General features: G+C 35.2%; 1 protein-coding gene across 7 annotated transcripts in view; it reads left to right on the plus strand.

Moving 5' to 3' along the window:
- Positions 1–25,371, plus strand: part of LOC145261281 (rapamycin-insensitive companion of mTOR-like) — a 435,824-nt gene that overhangs the window by 285,296 nt on the left and 125,157 nt on the right. For all 7 annotated transcript variants that reach the window (XM_080119764.1, XM_080119763.1, XM_080119761.1 and 4 more), the window contains 2 exons: positions 11,202–11,308; positions 17,159–18,445. In XM_080119764.1, coding sequence (XP_079975890.1) covers positions 11,202–11,308; positions 17,159–18,445 — 1,394 coding nt within the window. The remainder of the gene's footprint in view (positions 1–11,201; positions 11,309–17,158; positions 18,446–25,371) is intronic.

The raw sequence follows: 25,371 nt of genomic DNA on the forward strand, positions 1-25,371 counted from the left end.
AATCTTGAGTCTGTAGACTGAAAATTGACAGAGTAATTTGGTAGGGAAATGTATACACACAAACACGCGCACAGACAATTTCACTTTTTTTTCTTTTTTTTTTACACAGTGATCACCACTTATCAAGGCCCGGAAGCCACTCAGGGATAAGGGTTATTGCAAGTACATTACGTTAGTGTGGAGATTTGATGGAGTGTTTACTTAAGGGGGCGGTTCATTAGGAATTTGTTAACATTAGACTTGAAGACATCCAAGTTGTAGTCCGGAGGGAAGCAGGCAGACGGAACAGAGTTCCACAGGCGTGCAGTTCTAAGAAAGAAGCTTTGTTCATGGAATCCGCATTTTGATTTAGGCACAGATATAGAGTGGGGGAAATTTTTCACAGTGGATTCAGCTAGACGGGTGTTTTTCGTGAAAGATTGGCGAGGGGGGACCAAAGATTGGAGTTCAGACGAGCATCTGCCATGGAAATAACGATAAAACAAGGACAGGCTCGCAACGTCTCTTCTTTATTTCATTCCATGCTTTTTAATCCTTCAATTGTTTGTCGCTTTTAAATTATTTGTTTATTAATATATGTCCGTATTGTTAAATTAAGTCATTGAACAAATATACAGACTTATTTACATGATTTAAATAAAAAGTGGTTTACTGGAAGTTTATGTTTTACATTCTACCGCAGTGTCTGAAGTAATTACAGCAGCAAAGGTTTTCATATCTATATATAAACTTAATTTCGATGGTTGTCATTCTTTCATTTGGGTTGTTTATCTTTTCCACAATGCTAGAATATAAATATATTTTATAAGTTTATATGCTTCGTTATAGAGATAGGTTTTCCAGACTATATACATACAAACAGATACAAAATTACATCTATTTGTCTATATTGTTGGAGTATTCTGTTTCCAAAATTCTCTAGTTAGGGTATTTAGTATCATTTAGGATCAGTTATGTAGTTGCTTTCTGTTGTGTCTGCACAAATAATTAACAAGAACACGGAAAGTAAAGGTATACAATAATATATTAGGAAGAAAAGTTATATACATATTTACATGTCTTCAGACATACTTCAGTTGGAAATATTCCGGCAGGTGGCGTGTTGCATGTCTTTCTGGAGGCAACATAGGCGTCTTGATATTTGGCGGTCATTGCCGAACTCCCCCGGTATTGGTGATTGATACCTTTATATATCTCACTCACCCGCCTGTGTTAATTAGTGGGCTATATATCTCACTCACCCGCCTGTGTTAATTAGTGGGCGTCTCCACAACAGTTTCCTTCTGTAACGCTGCTTTACGATAGTGCTTCTCATAGGTATATATCAACATTCCAATTATAAGCATGCAGACCCATATATTATTTTAGTTAATCATTTTCGGGTGTTTAATTAGTAAGTATGCAAAGTGCACTCACCTTTATCCAGTTGGTGGCATATTGTGTTTCTGTTCATTTAGTTTAGCATTAAACGGTCGTATTTGAAATGGTTTTGAGGGATAATGAGAGGATGGCCCTTTCCTTAATTCAGCTATTTATGCTAGTCTATTCTTTGATGCTCTTCGATAAGTATAGTTATTAATTTGTGGTGTATCAGGACTACTTTGCATCCTTTCAACTCTTCCCTTGGTTCATTTATTAATTAACATATTGGGAGTGAGGAGTTATGAATTTTAGTATTACTATTATGAAGCGAATCGCTGTTCATTTTTAAAATTTTAAAGTGTAACCTCTAAAGTGTTTGCAGCTTTTAGCTGATTTTACTTTTACATTTAATAATTTTTCATGGTCCTTAAATCTAATAATCTTATGTTTCTCTGCTAAACATAAATAACAAGGTGAAGTTAAAGAACTACAGGTTCTAGCCTTCCTTCACAACACCTCCCTCCAAAACCTCGGCTGCTCACATTCACAAAGTATGCATCCAACTTTCTTTCAGTGCATAAACCACACTCGAATATATTTTATAAAAAACAAATGTAATCTTGACTCTCGTTTCAATATCGCCCCTTTTTTGGTCTGATGAAGTGGTCTCTTTGAATTGGGATTCCACTGAAACATGTATGCATAGATGTAACCAATGTTTTTCTAACAAACAGATTATATATACATATAGTGTGTGCGTGTGAATTAGAATTGTGATGTTCATAATTTTTGAATATCTTAATATCCAAGGTTTTAACTATGGCATCAATTAAGATAACACCGTTTCAGTTTATCTTTTTATTTATTTACCTCATCTATTAATATAATGCGGAGTTGCAAACATAATTGACAGGTTGTGTCTAGGGTTTATCATTAGAAAACTTTCTTTTTTTTTTTTTTTTTTTTTTTTTCCATTTTTTTGGGGAAGAACAGCAGAAATTGTTCTAAGACAAATGCTGCAGATTGAAAAGTTCTTATTTTAATGTGTTTCGGTGTGTGTAGGGGGAGTGTGTGAATAACTGTTCTCATCCAATCTATCATTTTTCTTGAAATGAAGACAGAGGGTCAAGCCCGATGGCAAATTTGGCTGCTTATGTGTCTTGGCTCATTATCTACTGTGCAGAAGATAACACGTAAATCGAGCTCATTCATCTGAATGAGTTGGGATGGAAGATGAAGGATGAAAAAGGATTTTATTTCTTTTTCATATGCGTTTTCGTATCTCAGTGAAAGGCTTCGTCTATTACTCAGTTATTTTTCAGTTATAAATTGCATTTTTCATCACTTAACGTGCTAATTAAACACATCTTTAGGTACATCTAAGCATATTAACTGTCACCCCACAACGGCTGGATGTGATACATGGTTCAGTTTTAATTAGGTATGGCCCATTCACTGAACATCATAAAAACACTTGTGACCCTTTCACATTCAATAATTGTCACTTGGGGGAGCTTTTTATGGTTCAAGCATCTTTATGAGAAGATCAGTTTGTTGAATCTCATTTAAGTTTTAAATATCATTTTTTTAAAATTCTGTATTTCTTAAATTTAAAAATGAATTTTAGTTGGGCTGTCACACACAATCGATCCAATCAATTTAGATTTTGTCCATTGGTCACTAACATTGAAGCTTGAAATAGAATTTTCATTTGTTTGTGACATCGAAGTTTAGAATAGAATTTTCATTTGTTTGTGACATCAAAGTTTGAAATAGAATTTTCATTTGTTTGTGACATCAAAGTTTGAAATAGAATTTTCATTTGTTTGTGACATCAAAGTTTAGAATAGAATTTTCATTTGTTTGTGACATCAAAGTTTAGAATAGAATTTTCATTTGTTTGTGACATCAAAGTTTAGAATAGAATTTTCATTTGTTTGTGACATCAAAGTTTGAAATAGAATTTTCATTTGTTTGTGACATCAAAGTTTGAAATAGAATTTTCATTTGTTTGTGACATCGAAGTTTGAAATAGAATTTTCATTTGTTTGTGACATCGAAGTTTGAAATAGAATTTTCATTTGTTTGTGACATCAAAGTTTGAAATAGAATTTTCATTTGTTTGTGACATCAAAGTTTGAAATAGAATTTTCATTTGTTTGTGACATCAAAGTTTGAAATAGAATTTTCATTTGTTTGTGACATCAAAGTTTAGAATAGAATTTTCATTTGTTTGTGACATCAAAGTTTAGAATAGAATTTTCATTTGTTTGTGACATCAAAGTTTGAAATAGAATTTTCATTTGTTTGTGACATCAAAGTTTGAAATAGAATTTTCATTTGTTTGTGACATCGAAGTTTGAAATAGAATTTTCATTGCTAACCGTTCAGATTGAATGAACACATCTCAAGAACGTATCTTGTTTTTTTTTTTTTATTCTTTTTCTTATTAATACAAAAATTTTTTATTGATGTTACAGTGAATGTCAAAAAAAAGTGTCAGATTATTCTATATTATCATGTTGTCTGCTTAGTGCTTGCCCTCAGGCTCTTGACCAAATGACATGACTGTGGAACTGGGGATCAAGGGAGGAGGGTGATGATGAGGGTGGTGTTAGGGGAAAGCTTCTGTTAGAGGCACAGGTGAGTGGGTGGTTATGTAGAGGCAGACACTGAAGATGTCAAGACACACTCATAATGGGGGGGGGCAGAGTTAATTGTTTACCCTCTTTGCTTTCGCTTCACTTTTTTTCTTTTCTTTTTTTTTTTAAAATAAATTTCTCTGAGTTTGTAGTTAGGCTGCAATTATTTCTTCAAGCTTATCTTATTGGTTTCTCAACAAAGAAGGGATTGGACATAATAATTCGCTCCTGTTCATTCATTTGCACTTTTCTCTATAAATACACGTTGAATTTTTTTTTAAATTTTGCACAAACATTAATCATGTTGAAAGTAAATTTTTGCCAGAACGGATTTTCCAGGATAATACTGGTTGCCCCCTAAGGGCACATTATAAGAGTAAAATTGCCCCCAAATCATTTGTCCGTTTGTACTTTTCTCAATAACCACTCCTCAAATATTTTCAAAATTTTACACAAACATTCGTCATGGTGAAAGCAATTTTTTGCCAGAATAGATTTTCCGGGATAACACTGGTTCTCGCCGTAGGGGCCATTATAGAGGTAAAATTGCCCCCAAATCGTTTATCCATTCATTTGTTTGCACTGTTTTCAATAAGCATGCCTTGAATTTTTTTGAAATTTTGCACAAACATAAGTCATAGTGAAAGTAAATTTTTCACTTGTGGAGGGGGATCCCGCATGCTCGGCTTGTTTGATTAAATAATCAATCAATTTTTCCAAAAAATTCTGGTGTTTTTGGAGTCTTCATATTCAAGTAAAAATGTGATTGGTTGACAAAAAGGAATAGGCAGAGTACACATCAATAATGCAGTAAATTTGACTATGGCAATTCTCATGTTTAAATCCAACATGCCTAAAGGATTTTCTTTTTAAAACTGGATACCTGTTTTATAAAATTAACATAAAATAATGATGTGAAAACATTATTTTTATAAAAATATTCTTTATAGAAATAAAAGATATTCGGCATAGTTCAAAGCAAATTATTTTTTTTTTTTGCTGAAAAACAAAATTTTGATAAAATTATGCGACCATAATTCTAATAAAACTATAACTAATTTTATTAATGTATAAATAAAATCTTTGAATAAACAAACTGTTCTGGAAAACACTTTAAGATGCAAAAATCTTTCTTGCTATTATTTTAATTGTAATATTTCTTTGCTTTTACAAGAAATATTACAATTAAAAAAAAAATAACAAAAAAGAAAATAGCTTTTTTTGCATCTTTAAGTGTTTTCTAAAACAGTTTATTTATTCAAAGGTTTTAATTTTATTCAAAGGTGCTTCAAAGAGCTTACAAATTTCAGTTAATGAATAAATGTTTTAATCTTTATAAACTACAATTATGGATCCTATTGGCTCAAATTCTATTATATATTAAGTATGAAATTATTTTTAATGCCGACAGTTAATTCAAAATAAAATATTTTGGATTATAAAAACATTTTATAACTCTATTGATAAAGTTTATTCCTTTTATTTAATTTTTTTTTTTTATTATCATTTATGTTTATATTCAAGTTTTAAAACCTGATGTAAATCAAATCTATAATGTTACATCAAAAGTACAATTATTTTGATAAGGTAACGTTTTAAGCTCTTTTAGAAAGTTAAAATATTCAATTCATATAATATCAGATTTAAGGTTTTGGTTTTGATATTTGGTTTTGCATTCACTTTATTTGTTGTGAATTTATTATTAATGCAATATGTAGTTAAGATCTTTTGAATTGAAAGCCATTTTAAAATATAAAAGAGTTTCTGATGGTTAGTCAATCTGTATAAGTCATGATATGAAAAATAGTTTTCGGTGGGTAGCTAATCTGTACAAGACTTGAACTTACAGACAAAATTCCTTCGCATGTCAGCACAAAAAATTGTGGGAAATCTAAAATATCCAATATGTTTTATTGAGTGATTCCGCTTTCTGATTAGTTGTTAGCAGAGATTGGTTATGTTTCATCACTCAGTTCCTATAACCCCTGTCTCTAATTAAAACCTTCCAATGTTTTGGAATCATACTCTATTATTATATCAAAAACATTGCAACATGAATATATATCTATATTTTGAAAGCCATGTTTAATTTTAGAATCTATATAAGTCAGATGAAAAATAGTTTTAGTGGGTATTTAATCTGTACAACTCTTGAACTGTAAAAGTTTGCTGACAAAGAATAGAGTTTTTGGTGGGTAACTAATCCATACAAGTCTTGAACTTGTAGATGAAGAGCAAAATTCCTTGTGTGGACACAGAAAATTATGTGTGGAAATTCTAAAATATCCAGTATTTTTATGAAGTGATGCCACTTTCTGATTAGTTGTTAGTAGAGCATGACTCCATTTGATTGGTCAGTTCTTATCACCTGTCTTTAAATTGAACCTTCCAATTTTTTGGAATGATATCCTATCATATTACCAAAAATATTTCAAGATATTTTTTTAATAAGACAAATTCCATGATGTGTTAGGTTTTAAGACAAAAATTGTAACTGACAAATGAACAAAATCTATTTCTATAAAATGATTGGATGTAAAAAATTGTAACTGACAAACGAACAAAATCTATTTCTATAAAATGATTGGATGTAAAAAACTTAATCGTGTTAATACATGTAGATTTGGTAATAGTTACAATAACTTTCTATTCGGCAGTTCAAATGCTTCCAGATTTCTTTCAAATTTCAGATTCCAACTTATTTTTACTTTCATCATATTTTCCTTTCATTTTTTTCAAAACTATGCTTTCATTTTATCTTTGTTTTTGTAAACAAGATTTTAAAATTGAAATTAATTATAAAATTCGTATAAAATATGTTTACAAGCCAAATTACAACACAATATTATGAAAAATAAACAAATATTTGTTTAAAATTAATATTTCGGTGATAGACGGCATCCTCAGACGTTTATACATCTATTTTTCTTTCTTTTTTTTTTCTTGCCATGACGTTAAATTGAAGAAAAAGTTAGTAAAGAGTTTGCGTGTTATTCGTCTGCGGTGTTATTTTTAAATGCTGGAAGTATACGTTTGGCACACATGATATGAAAGTTAGTTGTTTTTCGTGTATTTAATTTTAAAATTTAAACAATGCTTATATCATGAAAATTTTATTATTACAGTATCATTTGATAATTAACCAAAATCCTATAGAACTATGATTAATTTTTTAAAGAAAATGTTTTGATCTCTATTTATTAGATTATGGGATGTAAGTCACTTTTAAAACTTTCCATCTTTTAATAAGTAAAGTTTAGGTAGGGATTCCTTTCAAATTTTAAAGTAATCACAAACTAATTCTTTTTTTCTTTTAAAAGATTAAGATCTTTGATTTGCCTTTCTATAAACTGAAAGGCCTTCTTCTGCTTTGTCTAAGTCTGTAATTAAATTATTTTTAAATAAGGTTTAAATGTTTTTTTTTTTTTTTTTTCGCTATTGAATTTTTTTTCGCCTTAAAGAAGGCATATTACAGCTTAAACCATAAGGGCCTAGTAACTGTGAGGAGTTGAGCAGCGAGATGTCTGTTCACATTACATTTAAACTTCTGCAGATTAGTACAGTTAGGGAAGCAGGAAACAGGGAGGAAATTCCAAAGTTTAATTTCAGCAAATATTCATATTATTTGGATTCATCGGACTACTGTTCTCATCTTGAGTGTGATTTTCACAACATTTCAGTCAATGTAACCTCTGACCTTCTTCAGGTGTATCTTGTACAATTCTGGAATATTTCTGTCGAACTTGGAAATTTGGATTGAATTTCAAAATTCTTGAGTTCGACAGAAACATTCCCGAGTTTGACAAGATACACCTGAAGAAGGTCGGAGGTTACATCGACTGAAACATTGTGAAAATGACACTCAAGATGAGAACAGTAGTCCAATGAATCCAAATAATACAAAGAACCAATCCTCATCTCAAAAATTTAGAAATGTCAAAGCAAATATTCGATTAATTAAATGAAAGAAATGTAATTCAATGTGTAATTATCAAAGTTACATTGACATGAGAAATACACAGACGTGTAAAAAGTGGTTGCAGAATTCTGTTGATATAGAAAAGGTGATTGATTATTTTTCTTTTTTTTTTGTACATTTGTATTTATGGAAATAAGTCTGTAATTGTTATGTGATTCATAATAATGTTCTCAATAATTGTTGTTTAGTAGCAATTTAGGTTATCACATACCTGTTTACAGGTAACCTAACCACATAATTGTCAGGCCTTGTATAAAACGCATAAATCAAGCCAACCAAATGAGGTGATATTGGTTTAAATTCCTGAATGGTTCATGGGCATGAACAGTGCAGCAAGAAATAGTTTGGTGAAAATCATTTTTTTTTTTTTTTCTCTCTTCTAAATGAATGCAAAAGTTTGTTTTTCCATCTATCCCAACATCAAAATGTGCTTATTTAATTTGATGATGCAGCATAATTTTTAATAAACATTGTTTGATCTTTGTAATTTGCATATTTAAAAAGCTTCTAATAGATTAATATCCTATAAGATACAGAGTGTCCATAAAGTCTGTGTGTACCGTAAGAATTTATAACTTTAATTGTATTTGAAATCTGTGAAAAAGATTAGAAAGTAGAAAAAACTATGAGGTGCCTTAAATAAGTTTCCAGACTTTATTCATATAGGCACTATTATTGATAGAACACACATGGAACTAGTCCATTTCAAAGTAATCTCCTTCGGCTGCAATGTATTTGTTGTAGTGTTCCAACAACTTCTGGAAAGCCTCATAGAAGTCCTCTTGTGAGTGTTTCAGTGACCCTCGTCACACCTTCATCTCCTCAATTGTCTCATAATGACGACCTCTAAAGTTTTCCTTGTCCAATTGAGCGACGCAACATAATTTTAAAATGCTTCTAATGAATGAATATCCTGTAAGATATAGTTGTAATTTTGCATTGTCTTATTTTCTTATATATACATAATGTTTTTGTTGCTAGAAAATAAACACATCTGATGTTGCTGTAATATACATGCTGTCCATAAAGTCTGTATGCATCTTAAAAATTTATAACTTTATTTGTGTTTAAAATAATCTGTAAAAGCATTAGAAAGTAAAAAACAATTATAATTTTGAATTTGATGATAATACTTAAAACTAGTTACATGAAACTTGCACCAAATTGATTCGATAAAAGTCTTTATGTAAAAATGATTGCAAATTTTGTGACGGATTCAATAACAATACTTAAAACTAGTTACATGAAACTTAATATGATGTTTGCAGATTATTTCTATCATAAATACAAAGAAACTTATATATTTCTTTAAATAGCACACAACCTTTATGGACACATTGTGTTATGCAGTGGTAAATCAATTTGCCATAACAATTTATTGACTATTCGTTTGAAATATGTATAGTAGTATACAGTGATGTATTGTTTTCATCATCTGGGGCACGTCCCTGTTATTCGTGGCAATCCAACAGTGCATTTTGAAGGTGCTGGCAATGGTCCTGTTTCCATAACTTTGATTGGTAGAGAGCATAAGTTGTACAGCAGCGCCTCTCTCATCTCACTCGTTGAACATTGTGCCACTTTTAGACATGATAAAAGGCTGCTATTGCTCTTGGGATTTGTGCACAACTGACCAACTAATAGATGGTCTGCAACAAGAAAAAAACAAACAGGTTTTCATCAAATGGAGATGGAATCATGTTGTCTTTTCTAGCGCAACCATTTTATCCTTCCACCCTGTACTACATTGACCCTGAAAGGAGGGGGTAATGCTTGAGAGTATGGTATCATAACAAATAAACACTATCCGGCCCAAACAGAACAGTTAATGCATGGAAGGATGATATAACAGAACAGGTAGTACACTGTCCCCCACCCCACCCCACCCCAAACAGATGAGATAATCATGGAATGATGTGATCATGAACAAACATATACTATGTGCCCCCCCCCCTCTGAATTTTTGAGTGTTTAAATAAATAATGTAAACAATTTGAGATATTTTAAAAATATTTTACTAGCAGGGCTACCCGGCATTACCTGGGGCAAAAGTGTAACATTTTCTATTAAAACTTCTATCTCTCTCTTCATTTTCCACCTTTCTTAACAATGCTCTTTTTTTCATCACCACCACCATCATCAACATCATTGTTACATCCAATGACACTGTCACATAAGAAGTAATATTGTTTTTTTCTAAAATTTAGATATTCATCCAGCCAATCAAGAAAATGCTAACTTTGTAGGTGTTTGTTTTGCATTTTTTTAATTTTAGCTGGACATTCAAACATACACGCAGACAACTTTAGAGAGATGCAACTTGACAGATCGATGAATGTCTGGGAACATGAACCACCACTGATAGCATCAAATGGAAAAGTGATAGTGTTCTATGACAAAGACATACAGGCAGGCAAATGCAAAAAAGACAAGGCCATCAAACCAGATATTGTAATATGGAACAAGTCCGAAAGAACTGTGCTCATTATCAATGTCACAGTCCCGAATGATTTTGGCCTTAATAGAGTTGAATGGAAAAAGATAACAAAATATCAGGACCTAAAAAATGATCTAAAAACGACATGGCCTCTGAAAGAAATAAACGTTATACCGGTTGTGATAGGAGCAACTGGTTTAATAAAAAAGAATCTTCAAAAATACTTAAAAGCAATCTCCCGAAAACCAAGCTGTAACAGAATACGGATAGCAGCCATAAAGGGAACATCATCTATTCTTAAAAAAGCCCTCGGATAAAAATTTATATCATAGCAGAATCAAGTGTTAGCTCCAGGAGGGAGCCCCTTGATATCTTAAAACTTACTGAAGTTAAATAAATGAAAAAAAAACAACTACCCTGTGTATAAAACTTTTCTAATTCTAGATTTCTCTTGTGTTATTAATAGTTTTTTCTTTCCAGATTGTTTCCGTTTGGTTACTATTTTCAGTGACTGGCGATTAATTTTTTTAATTTTTATTTTTTTAGATTTGACGTGTGTGATATTGTGTACCTCTATTCATATAGAAATAGCTCCATCTTAAAGAAAAAGGGTCACTTATCAACATATATAAGGTTTTTAGTTGTCCATCACAAAAACAATCCAAGTTAGAAACTTGAGTTTATGAAATTGTGCTATCATAAAATAGTTTTTCGATAAAATGATAATAAAATTGTGATTTTTGGATTCCCACTTATATTTGAATCATTTTCTCATTTCCAGGGTCACATTGGCACATCAACTTACGGCGTCATTTGGCTGAAAGAGGAATCTCTTGTGACAGAAATTATCAGATTGGCTGAAGAATGTGGTGTTTTCTCTGTCAGAGGGTAAGTAGTATCTCTTTTTACACAGTGATCACCACTTATCAAGGCCCGGAAGCCACTCAGGGATAAGGGTTATTGCAAGTACATTACGTTAGTGTGGAGATTTGATGGAGTGTTTACTTAAGGGGGCGGTTCATTAGGAATTTGTTAACATTAGACTTGAAGACATCCAAGTTGTAGTCCGGAGGGAAGCAGGCAGACGGAACAGAGTTCCACAGGCGTGCAGTTCTAAGAAAGAAGCTTTGTTCATGGAATCCGCGTTTTGATTTAGGCACAGATATATAGAGTGGGGGAAATTTTTCACAGTGGATTCAGCTAGACGGGTGTTTTTCGTGAAAGATTGGCGAGGGGGGACCAGGGATTGGAGTTCAGACGAGCACCTGCCATGGAAGTAACGATAAAACAAGGATAGGCTCGCAACGTCTCTTCTGTGGGAGAGAGGTTGCAGGGTAGAGAAAAGGGCATCTTATGTAGAAAGAAACGTTGCTCAGTTTATGGAAAGGAAGTCGGAAACACCTGAATTGTTTGTAATACTTGTGAACATTAGATATACAAGAAGTGCTGGTGAGTTGAGAAAAAGATGAATAATTTATAAGCAAGTATAAGACAATCTCTGAGCATATATACCATTCACTTGACAATACAAGGCAAGGGTAGAGCGGTGGCCCTCGATATATCTAAGGCTTTTCACAGGGTAAGGCATGAAAGTCTTCTCAGGAAAATCAGGTCATACAGTATCACTGGAAGAATACTTAACATAATTAAATCCTTCTTAGATAGGAGAAAAATCCAGGTTGTCCTCGATGGTCGTACATCTATACAATATGATATAAATGCGGGAGTGCCTCAGGGGTCTATCCTTGGACCTCTATTATTCCTAATATTCATAAATGACCTCCCTGACAAAATTGTCTGTGAGATGGGTATATGTGCTGATAACACCACACTCTATAACAGACACGACAGGAAAACAAATGAACACATATCTAAAGAAATGGCAGAAACACCTAGAGGACGACCTCCAATCTGTAGTGGAATGGGGACAAAAATGGATGATCACATTCAATGCTGCCAAGACTAAACTTGTTTCCTTCAATAACTACAAGAAACTTTCTCTACCACCAATAGCAATGGCCAAAGACTCTTTATCTGAAAGTTGGGAAAGGTACATTGAGAGCATTGCCAGGACTACAGCGAAAAGGGTAGATTCTCTCTACCGTGCTAGAGAGCTACTAATGCCCGAAAGTATTTTGTTCTTCTATAAGGCCACCATTCACCCATGTATGGAGTATTGTTGTCATATTTGGGCTGGTGCATCTGCTACTAGTCTCTCACCCCTAGACAAGGTTCAAAAGAGTGTCGCCAACCTGATAGGCCCTGAACTGTCATCTAAGCTTCAGCCTCTGTCCCATCGACGAAATGTAGCATCCCTCTGCCTGTTCTACAAATACTTTAACAGTGAATGCTCTGACAAACTGCAAGCACTTGTACCCCCTCGACGTAAATACCCCCACCAAACCCGACAAACAGCAAAATCCCACCCCTTCACAGTTGAGATCCCTAGATGTAAGAGAGCCTTCTACTCCAGTAATTTCTTCTCCAGAACCACTAGACTTTGAAATTCCTTTCCGGGTTCCTGCTTCCCCAACTGTACTGATATGCAGATGTTCACGTGTAACGTGAACCGACATCTTGCTGCCCAACTCCCCACATAATACCCCTGTAGCTTATGTCCCTGATAGTAGTCCCCTACATCAAAGTGTCAATGTGCCTTGTTTGGGGTGAAAATGTAATTTAAAAAAAAAAAAACAAGACAAAGGAGTTTGATAAGAACTTTGATGGGGAAGAAGTATATTTGAATGTCTAGAAATTTTATTACCTTAGTAATTGTTTTATGTATTGAGGTGGGTTTATATAAACATGTGATATATATATATATATATATATACACTTGTGCCCGATATTATTCATACCCCTCGGATCTTTGAGATTTCTATAAGAATATTGCTCAAACCAGAAGGTAGACAATATTAAAGGGATTTCAAACAATAAATCAAGCATAAGCATTTAATTTAAACTCAACAAATAAATAAATTATGCAAGTTTGAAACATTATACAAAGAAAAACAATAATGGCACTAGTTCAAAATTATTCATACCTCTCTTACTAATAGTCAATAGCATGCCCTTTATTCTTAATAACTGCCTGTAACCGTTTGGGATATTTATCAACAAGGTTTTTACAAGCATCAACACTGATTTTTGACCATTCTTCAATGCAGTAGTTCTCCAAATCCCTCAAATTTCTAGGTTTCCGCTTTTTAACCTCAGTTTTCAATATGTGCCAGAGGTTTTCGATAGGGTTCAGGTCAGGACTCTGGCTAGGCCATTTCAAAACATTAATTTGATTATCCTCAAACCATTTCTTGACTATTTTGGCAGTATGTTTTGGATCATTATCCTGTTGAAGGACCCAGTTTGGTCCTAAATGGAGCTTCTCCGCATCCTGTCTAATGTTTTTCTTGAGTATCTCCAAATATTGCTCCTTCTTCATGGTTCCATCTATCTTGACCAAACTACCTGGACCACTAGCCGAAAAGGAGCCCCAAAACATTAGGCTACCACCACCATGTTTCACCGTGGGTATGGTGTTCTTTGGGTTGTAAGCTTCTCCTTTCTTCCTTCAAACGTAAGAAGCATCCATATGGCCAAACAATTCAATTTTTGTTTCGTCAGTCCACAAAATACTTGAGAAAACGGACTCTGGAGAATTCACATGGGTCCTAGCAAACTTTAGACGTGCTGCAAGGTGTTTTCCGGTGTGCAATGGAGTCCTTCTTGGTCTTCTTCCTTTCAGACCATTTTCATGCAGAGTCCTTTGCAATGTTTGCCTTGATATTTTTATGCCAGAAGACTCCAGATTTTCTAAAATGTCCTTATTAGTGGTGGTTGGATTTGCATTAACACTTCTTACAATATTCCTGGTGGCTCTAGCAGACAGTTTCCTTTTTCTTCCTCTACCAATCAAGTTGTTTGTTGTGTGGTGGCTCTGGAATTTTTTGATGATGCTCTGTACTGTTGCTGTAGGGACCTCAAATTTCTTGAAAATTGACTTGTAACCTAAACCATCATTATGTGAATTCACAATTTTAGTCCTAAGATCATTACTAAGCTCTTTTTTCTTCCCCATTCTAATAATTTTTATTCTTTTATTGGTTTTCAGTTGATATCATTTTAATTTCTGAAAAATGCAAAAAACGAAATGAAATTAATCAAAGGTTGTATAAAAGCATTCAAAATAAGAATCAAACAGAAAACAAACAGTCAGAAACTCGATTAATACTGAAAAAATAAGGGGGTATGATTATTTTTGAACATTGCAGATTTTATAAATAGCTGTATATTTCTTTTATTACAAGTATCCCGAGATTTTAAAATGACGAAAATGATCAGAAGAGGTTTATTAAGAATATGTATCAATATGGACGTAAACAATAAATTCTTACAAAAGTTACACCTAATAAACTCAATTTTCAAGGGGGGTATGAATAATATCGGGCACAACTGTATATATGTATGGTGTGTGAACATCTAGTGTTTAAGATGTTTCTCTATTTGTATGTGTGAGCGTTGCACATATAATTCATTCACATCGTAACAAACGTACGTGGGACAGTTTCTTCCAACAATGAATAAACATCTTTGTCCATTTGGTCCAGACAAAGGAAAAACATACCTTTTTCATAGAGACTAATAGATCTCTCACTCTTCTGGTCAGTTTCTTGAAGTCCTGAAACAAATGTCTCCCTCCAAAGGAAAGCCAAATACAAAATTCTTGACTTCATATCGGAGCTGCAAGGTGTAAGTTTTACTGCTAAGGCTGCATTTCTCCCAGCTTCCAAATGTGGAGATGATATCTTCCCTGCTAACTTATCCAACTCTCACACTCAAACTCTACTCTAAAACTCTCACGCATTTCTGAACTATCTCATTACGTCATTAACTTGCGTAATTTCTCAACAAAATTAAATTGAATTAAACTTTTTTCTTTCTAAGAACATGCACTAACGTTACACAAAAAAGTGACAACTGCAATCAAACATTGATTTGTAGAACAAAAATTAATTACCAAAATCTACAGACTGATTGACTTTACTTTATTATATAGATATACAACCTCATTATTGCGTTTGTGTGTGAGTGAAGGTTTGCTTTGTTTTTATCACAATTCAAATTGAACATTGTAATTTGTTTTATTTGAAAACCTTTATCTTGTAAAACCAAATATTTATTTCAAACCAGAAATTGATGTTTAAATGACAATTTTCAAAATTACCTTTGAATTGCTTGTGGCCACAAATTAAGACAAAGCTATGAGACAAAAAAAGTCAATTCTACTTCATACATTATTACGACATGTTTACTCTCTGTTGAAAATAGTTGAAAGGGATACAATTTTTTTTTTTTTTTTTTTTTTTTTTTTTTTTTTTTTTTACACAGTGATCACCACTTATCAAGGCCCGGAAGCCACTCAGGGATAAGGGTTATTGAAAGTACATTACGTTAGTGAGGAGATTTGCTGAAATGTTTACTTAAGGAGGCGGTTCATTAGGAATTTGTTAACATTGGACTTGAAGACAACCAAGTTGTAGTCCGGAGGGAAGCAGGCAGACGGAGCAGAGTTCCACAGGCGTGCAATTAAATAAATACTGTCATTTAATATTAACGATTCTTTGCAGTCTACATGCGTTATTTTATGCATGTACGTTTTGGAGTCCCTATTTATTTTTTAATCTTAATTATAGTGGTTGTCATGGGAGGAGGAATCCTTCCAGGCATTTCCTCCTCCTTTAGGGTAGAAATAGTGGACTATCTTTTAATACCATTTAATCCCAAGAATACAGCTTTAAATCACTATTTATTTGAGTTCTTATAAGGGGAGAGTTAGACAAGCTTGGCTTCCAATGAGGGGATATCAAGCGCTTTAAAAACAAGATACTTTGGATTGGGACAAAACCTAAATTGACTCGTCTCAAAGGATTTCTTCTGCACTGACTGAAGATAGAAAAGATGAAGTACAGTATCAGAATAGATATTAGACTTTGCTGTGGGCCAATGCAGGATTAATTCCTGTTTTTTTGTAAAGAAATCAATTTTTTTCTGTTACTCTCAAGCAACATCAAGCAGATAAAAATTATAAATTAAATCCTTTTTTAAACAAGGATACAAGAGTTCTCAGCTTTTTTAGTGGAATTCCGCTTTTTTTTTAAATCCAGAAAAGGTAGATTTCTATTAAAATTGCTACAGTTTCTCATGGTTCACCATTTTTTAACCGAAACCAACTATTTTGTTTTTAAATAAGAAAAAGCTGATTTTTAATGAATCGCTAGAACCATTTTTATTTATTTATTTTTTTAAATCATTAGTTGACAGGATTTTATCTCTTTCTCTTTTCCTGTTTTTTTTTCTTGCCTTTCTTTTCCCTCTTATAACAGTTCTTGAAAACTCAAAATGTTAATTTTGCTGTGAAGGCTGAGACTTCAAATGAATTGTGATAGGGAGTGGATATGGGAATTATGACTTTTATTTTATCAGCAAATGAATTCCTGTCTCTCTTTCTCCTAAGTTAGTTACTATTTTGTGCTATCTTTCACACATGCAGATGGGGAGGGGGAATAATTCACTTTGATCTCAGCTGTTTTTACTATTGGCTCCTCACATTCCTGCTTTAATTATCTGTGGAATTTTCATAGGGCGCACTATTGTTGTTGCACTTTGATTAAAACAAAAATGATAAATTTTAGTGACTAGAATTATCTTATTTTGATTTATTTTTCTTTTTTCTGTTTTCAGTACAGCTTTTTACACCCTTGGTCTTCTGGCTTCCACCCGCCAAGGGGCCGACCTTCTTGCTCAATATGGCTGGGAGTCCACTTGGAGAAATCGAGCAGAAAAATGGCCAATTGTCGAACATCACGAACCAACGGTAGATGATCCAGTTATGTCCCCTGATACTCCCAGCGATCGAAACCTTAGCATCTCTAGTGGAACACGTTCAGACAGTGAAGAGTCTTCGATGAATGTACACTTGGGAAATCACTGCAACTTTGAGCAGTATGGCTCTGAGGAACGTGATGATACCAAGTCGAACCGTGTTTACCCGAAACACCTGAATATTCCGGGAAGCACGAAGGATGATTCGGACATTACTCTTCACCGGATGGCAAACATTAGTCGAAGCTCGACACTTCCCCCGCGGTCAAGTGGTTTTGACCGTTCGCAAGCCAGTCAGTTTTCGACCAAGAGCAAGTCAATGCATGGCTTCATCAAAGATCGGACGTTTTTGTCGCCTGTCAATACGTCAAGCCCCGCTTCCTTTGGATCAGTGGACCGATCTCCAACAAAGTCTTTGCACTTGATGATATCATCCCAGTCTGAACGATCTTCCATTGAAAAAGTCGAGGAGGAGAATCCAGAGTCGCTGTCTGAATTTCAGGACAACGATTCAGACAAAGTAGCCAATAATGTCACCAATCTGACCGACCACAGTAGTGGCCGTATGTTTGAGCTTAATTCATATCGGACACGCGTTGGTAGCCTTCGAGACCCGCAGAGCGGCAGCGACAGTTCTAAAACTAGCAAGAGTCGAGCGGACAGTTTCAATACAGACTCCACAACCAGTGGGGTCAGCTCATGTGACTCTGGCCCAACTATGACTTGTGATACAATGTGTCGAAGTCCGATAACCGGTTCCAGCACTACTATTTTGACTAACGATACTGGACATTCAACATTGTCCGATGGAAAAGAGTATGTTCACCCGTCTTCACAGCAACGTAAGCTTGTCAACCTGACTAGAGTGCCAAGTTTGAGAAGGCATTGTGGTAGTCCTCCGTATGGCATCAAACCGTGTGTCCAGGGACTGGACCACCTTGTAGATAATCCAGTAACTTACACGAGCACGAGGGATGCTGCAGGGTTAGCCACGTTGCGGCTAATCAGAAGGCAGCGCACTTCCAGCTCGGATGTGGACTCTGATTATGGGCTAAATAATTTGTATGGTGATGAAGATGATGCCTTTAGCCGGACGTGTAGCATTGGATCGCAAAAAAGCGCCGAAGCTCTAAGTTATCATGAATCGTAAGTTTGAATATTTATTTTTATTCATGGTGTCTGCTTGTATTATTTTGTTTACGCTTCCCATGTTTATTACATTATTTTAATGTTACTTCGTGTGTCAAACTGTTGTTTCAAACACATTTTTTACTAAAGGTTTTTTTCTGTTACTTTTTCTTTTCAGGTTAGTAATTAATTTCAATCAAATTTATCAGAATATTGTTTGGAGATTTCAGCTATCACCAAAGCTGTAGTGCACATACTGATAAACTTGCAACGTTACATACCCAAATGCATGTGCATCTAATGCATATAAACTGAAACAGGCTGCTTGTGTATCTCTACTAGATTTCACATAATAGACAATGTCCCGGCAAGGGAAGCATCAACGTTCTATCTTGTAAAATTCTTTCTAATTGGCAATTACAAGAAGTCGTCCATGTAATAATAGCATACACATTTTTTCTTTGCCTATCAGTAATTATTTTACATTAATCTTGGAAACTAGACATGTAAGAAAGTAATTAATGAGGTTGAACGGTTAAACAGTTTCTTCATAGGTGATATACATATATATTCTATTTGTAAACTTGAAAACCTTTTCAGAATTATATATATATAAAAGTGAAAATGTGTGTGTGTGTCTGTCTGTCTGTGTACATTTCCCTACCAAATAGCTCTGTCAATTTTCGGTCTACAGACTTGAAATTTGACATAAGCAGTATTGAGATTTGGGAAAATTTTTTTGATCAGTTTTCGGCCAGAAATTTGTCTGTCAAGGGGTCAAAGTTCAACGATTTGACCTTTGAAAACTCTACCAAACTTCTCCACCAATTTTGGGTCCAACACTTAAAATTTTAAATGTAGGTTACTTGGATATGGATTGAACTTTTTAATTTGATTTGAGCACAAAAAGATAAATGTTAAGGGGTCAAAATATGTGTCAAAGTTTTAAAATATTTGACCTCTGCAGTCTCTACCAAATTACTCAGCCAATTTCTGGTCTAAACATTTGGAATTTTACATAAAGGGTATTCAGAGATGGGGCAAGTGTTTTAAACGGCTTGGATTGAAAATTTGAGCTGCTAAGAGGTCAAAGTTCAAAAGATTTGACCTTTGTGGTGTCTAGCAAACTACTCAGCCAATTTTGGGTCTAAACATTTGAAATTTACACATAATGGGTATTCAGACATGCAGCAAGCATTTTAATCAGTTTTGGGGGCAAAAATTTGGCTGCCAAAAGGTCAAAATTGAAAGAGTGGACCTTTGCAGATTCTACCAAATTCGTTCGCCAATTTTTGGTCTAAAGACTTGAAATTTTAGGTGTAGATAACTTGGACATAGGTAAAACTTTATATTTTGATTTGAGACCAAAATAATAAATGTTAAGGGGTCAAAATTGGGGTCAAAGTTAAAAAAAATTGACTTCTGCAGTCTCTATAAAATTACTCAGACAAAATTTGATCTAAACATTTGAAATTTTACATAAAGTGTATTCACATATGGGGCACGTTATGAACAGTACATAGGGCCCGAGCAAAAGCTTGGCTGAACTGCTAGTATGTATATATATATATATATATATATATATATATATATATATATATTTCTAGGACTTTTTGGCACTTTTTACAGCCATAAAATTTTTCAATTTTTCTACTTTTGCATATGAATTACAAAATATATGATAATTTCCCAAAATCTCTGGACTTGGAGGGGGAGACTAAAACTTGCTGCTATGGTTTCAAATGATCTGAAATAACAGCAAGAGGAGATTTGATTCCAAATATTTCTCATATGTTATATCCCCCCTCTTTGGTTTTGGTAAATTTCACAGTGTATAAGAATTATTTGATGCTAGAGATATTCATAATCATACTCTATTTCCAAAAGAGGGAAGGTATAACATATGAGAAATATTTGGAATCAAGTCTCCTCCTTTTTTTTTTTTTTACATGGAGTTCACCACTTATCAAGGCCAAATGGCCACTCAGGGATAAGGGTTATTGTGTGTACAGTAATCAAAGGGATAGTGTAGCAATAGTATTGGAGAATTGGTAAGGTGTCATTACTTGGGGGAGGGGCGGTTCATCAGGAATTTGTTTGTGTTGGACTTGAAGACATCCAGGTTGAAGTCGGGAGGGAAACAGGCAAGCGGAACAGAGTTCCACAGGCGTGCAGTTCTAAGAAAGAAGCTTTGTTCATGGTATCTACGTTTTGATTTAGGCACAGATAGGGAGTGGGGAAAATTATTGACGGTGGTTTCAGCTAGTCGGGTGTTTTTTGAGAAAGATTGGCGAGGGGAACCAGAGAATGGAGCTCAGACGAGCACCTGCCATGGAATAAACGATAGAACAATGACAGGCTCGCTACGTCTCTTCTGTGGGAAAGAGGTTGCAGGGTAGAGAAAAGGGCATTCCCCACCAAGCCACGGAGTCTATTTTGTACTCTGTCAAGGCAGGATAGGCTGTTTTTTGCAGCCCCCACCCAGATGTGGCAGCAGTACTCCATCTTTGGACGTTCTTGGCTCTTATATAGATAGAGAATTGCATCATTAGTGAGATATCTTCTGAAGCGGTAGAAGGATCCCACCATTTTCCCAACGACCTTGGCCACAGACTTGATGTATGTATTCCATTTAAGATCAGGTGTAAAGGTCAAACCCAGGAGCTTATCAAATCCTGGGACCTCCCTTAGACGAGAGCCATCCATTTCAATTGATGCCAGATGGGGATCAGAGCGTTTATGATGTAGAGATAAGAGCTTGGTCTTAGATGCATTAAAGGTAACCAGCCACCTCTTTCTCCACTGTACCGCGCGCTCAAGATCAGAGGAGAGAGAATCAGAGAGAACATCATCATTTACGGCCTTTGATGTGTTGCCATAGATGGTCGTGTCATCAACATAGATGTCAACGAAAGATTTTTAGTATGTGTTCTGGGAGATCATTGATGTAGATCAGGAAGAGAGTTGGGCCCAGTATGGACCCCTGAGGGACTCCAGCATTAATACTGTGGGCCTCTGATTTCGGCCCATCAACCACTACTCTTATGAGCCTATCTGAGAGAAATGACTTAATGATAGAGAAAACATTTCCAGTTATACCGTAGCTGGAAATCTTGTGTAGTAGGCCTTTATGCCAAACCTTATCAAAGGCCTTTGATATGTCGAGAGCAATTGCCCTAGAAATGAAGCCTTTGTTGAGAGATTCGCTAATCCTATGAGATATAACCGTTAGCACATCTGCTGTAAATCTAGCAGAGCGGAAACCATATTGCATGTCGCTAAGAAGGTTATTTCTACTGAGGTGGTTGACTACTTCTCTATTTATTGTGGATTCCAGCAACTTACTCATTACACACAGGAGACTTATTGGTCTGTACTGAGAGGGGGATGACTTATCACCTGAATTCTTAAATACAGGGCATACTGATGAGGTTTTCCAGGGTGTTGGAAAGCACTTCTCCTTAAGGCAAAGCTTAAACAGTTTGGAAAGTATGGGGACAAGTTCTGGTTGTAATTTTTTTAACACTATAATTGGAATACCGTCAGGACCAGTTGCTTTACTGGAGTCAAGGTTCTTGATTAGCTTGGCGACCTCACGCACAGATATTTGTATGTTGCATAGCGTGTTGTCTGTTATAGGAGGGTATATGGGGAGTTGATGGCCTTCGTCACACAGGGTAGAATTTGCCGCAAAGTTTTTGGCAAATAGTTTGGCCTTGTCGGATGCTGTCGAGATGACCTCTGGTCCATTGATAATGGTTGGGATAGAGCGCACGTTTCTGTTCAAGATCTTATTTGCTATTTGCCAGAATTGGTGGGAACCAAGCCGCTGCTCAGCTACTTTGGACTTAACGGATTGCGCATATAGTTCTCTTGCATTTTTTATTACTCTTTTACAGTGGTTGCTGGCAGTTTTGAAAGCAGCTTTAGTTTCAGTGCATCTATTACGTTGGTAGCTATGGAAAAAGTGATTTCTGTGTGCGATGGCAGCAGCACATTCGGGGCTGTTAGGTTTTTGTTGGAATTTTTTGGATGGTATGAATTGGCCTATGCCTACAAGTAACCATTCGGTCAGGTCTGATACTATAGAGGACACATCCTTTTTAAACATGGAATGGAGAGGGAGATCAGATATGAATGTACGGAAGCTATCCCAGTCCGCCATAGAGTATCGGTATACAGTACGGTGGAGAGGTACGTCTGTAGATTTATTATATTTCATTTTGATCTTAACTGATACGACGCAGTGGTCGGAGGATCCCAGAGGAGATAGAACGGAACATGAGCATAGCTCAGGGGAAGTGGATAGAAAAAGGTCTAGGAGGCTTGCGAACTGACCGGTACTATCGGGCACACGGGTGGGCTCGTGGACAATCTGAGTGAGGTCATAGGCAATGGCAAAATCATGACAGAACCTCCCCTCCTCATCAGTCTTATTTGAGTGGGTCAGCCATTCCACATTATGGACATTGAAGTCACCGCAAATGTGAATGGTAGCCGAGGGATGAGCAGACAGGATGTGGTCAATTTTTTCTGATATACTCTTAAAGACAGTAACTCCACTGTTGTGGGGCCGATAGAGGGCAAATATAAATGCGGTGGTGTAAGCAAGTGCAACCCGGAAGCACATATAAGGTAGATTAGGGTCTTCTCTGGAGATATCCCTGCCACATGGGAAGCCATCTTTAATGTAGGCACATATTCCATGCCCGTGACGATCTTGAGGGTCAGATTTAGATGTTAGGTTAGAGTATTTCAGATCATTTGAAATCATTGCAGCAAGTTTTAGTTTCCCTTCCATCGAGGCCAGAAGTTTTGGGGATATATACAGTGGAGAAAATAAGTGTTGGACACACCCCATTATTCTTTATTTAACACGTTTTTTATGCAACGAATGACGTGAAAATTTTACAAGAAATAGTTACTAATTTAACAATAACAAATGACTTTAGAAATTGGAACCTTTTAATGCATAACAAAAATTATATAATAAAAACGAGAATAGCCGGAAAAAAAAGTATTGGACACACTAACACAATTTCATCTAATATTTAGTTGAAAACCCCTTATTGGCTATTACAGCTTCGAGACGTTTTCTATACGACAAAACCAATTTGTGACAACGTTCAGGCGAGATTTTGGCCCACTCTTCAACACATACTTTCTTCAAATCCTGAATTTTATGTGGATCTCGCTGATGGACCATGATTTTGAGCTCTCTCCATAGATTTTCTATAGGATTTAAGTCTGGGGACTGACTGGGCCACTTAAGAACATCTATTTTGTTCTGTACGAACCAATCGGAGGTTATTTTAGTATGTTTGGAATCATTGTCTTGTTGAAAGATCCATCTCTGTCGCATACCTAACGCATTGAAAGCAGGCAAGAGATTATTTTCAAGAATTTCCCGATATTTGGCTGCATTCATCTTTCCATCTATAATATGAAGTGGCTCAGTACCATTTGAAGAGAAGCATCCCCAGAGCATGACATTTCCACCACCAAACTTTACAGTGGGGAGGGTGTTCTTGGGATCGTGCGCTGTGCCATACTCGATGTACAGAGTTAATGCCGAAAAGTTCCACTTTCGTCTCATTGGACCAGATCACATTCTTCCAGTAATCATGTTTTCAATAAGTGGTCTCTTGCAAACTCCAGACGAGCATTAACATGACATTTTTTTAGTAATGGTGTCTTTCGAGGTGTACGCAATTTAAGTCCGTTGCGTCAGAGTACATTACTAATCATTGGTTTCGTTACTACTATCCCTGCTTCTTCCAAATCTTTCTGAAGTTCGCCTCATGTGGTTCTCGGTTGCTGCTGAACTTTTCGTACAATCTTTCTCACTGCTCGATCCGAGATCTTGTGAGGAGCTCCAGTGCGCGGACGGTTCACGGTTGAGTCATGCACCTTCCATTTCCTAATAAGATTTCCTATGGTGCTTACAAAGATTTTGAATTGAGCAGATATACGCCGATAACCAATTCCATTCTTGTGCTCGGCAATAATCTTATCACGGACGACTTGAGTTCTTTACGTTTACTCATCCTGAGAACCTTCACGCATGATGGCTTACTGGTGACTAACGTGTTCCAATACTTTCCAACGATGTAGAGTATGGTCTACAACAATTGAGAAACTTCTAAAACGTATAATAGTGTCGGCAAATTAAAATGCAAATAACAATTTCCAGTATTATTTATAAAAAATAATAATAAAATATAATTTTAAAAAATGTGTCCAATACTTTTTTTTCCGGCTATTTTCGTCTTTATTATATAATTTTTGTTATGCATTAGAAGGTTCCAATTTCTAAAGTTATTTGTTATTGTTAAATTAGTAACTATTTCTTATTAAATTTTCGCGTCATTCGCTGCATAAAAAATGTGTTAAATAAAGAATAATGGGATGTGTCCAACGCTTATTTTCCCCACTGTATATATATGTGTGTGTGTGTGTGTGATCTGAGGTTAATAATTTCCAGAGATTAAGTAACCAATGAGGTTTAACAAGATTAATACAAAAGTGCTCAATACTGAAGTAGAGCAGGTTATACTCTTTATTTGTTTTTACATAAGCAGTAATATGCTGCTACATAGTCATGAGCATGTTTCGGTCAGCTAGTTACTAGTAACTAAAGACCTCTTCAGGCGATGGAGCTTATACTAAAGCTAAGTTTGCAATGAAAATAGTAGGTCTTCTTTATTACAGGGAGTTAATATCAAAAAGTTTCGTCAAATTTTGTGAAGAATAAGATTTGATTGTATGTAAATAAGACCCAGCAGGGATGTGAATTAGAGTCTGTATTGCGATATAGGAATTAAGGGGAAACGATGGGGAGGTTGAAGATCGAGATAGAGATCATGGAAACCTAGAAAAAATAGTGTGCGTGTGTGATGGCCGCTCTAAGTCTTAAATATACTAGTGTGTATAGGTTCAATCAG

Source organism: Euprymna scolopes, chromosome 37, assembly GCF_053919585.1.
Source record: "Euprymna scolopes isolate OS-2025 chromosome 37, ASM5391958v1, whole genome shotgun sequence".
Lineage (NCBI taxonomy): Eukaryota > Metazoa > Mollusca > Cephalopoda > Sepiida > Sepiolidae > Euprymna > Euprymna scolopes.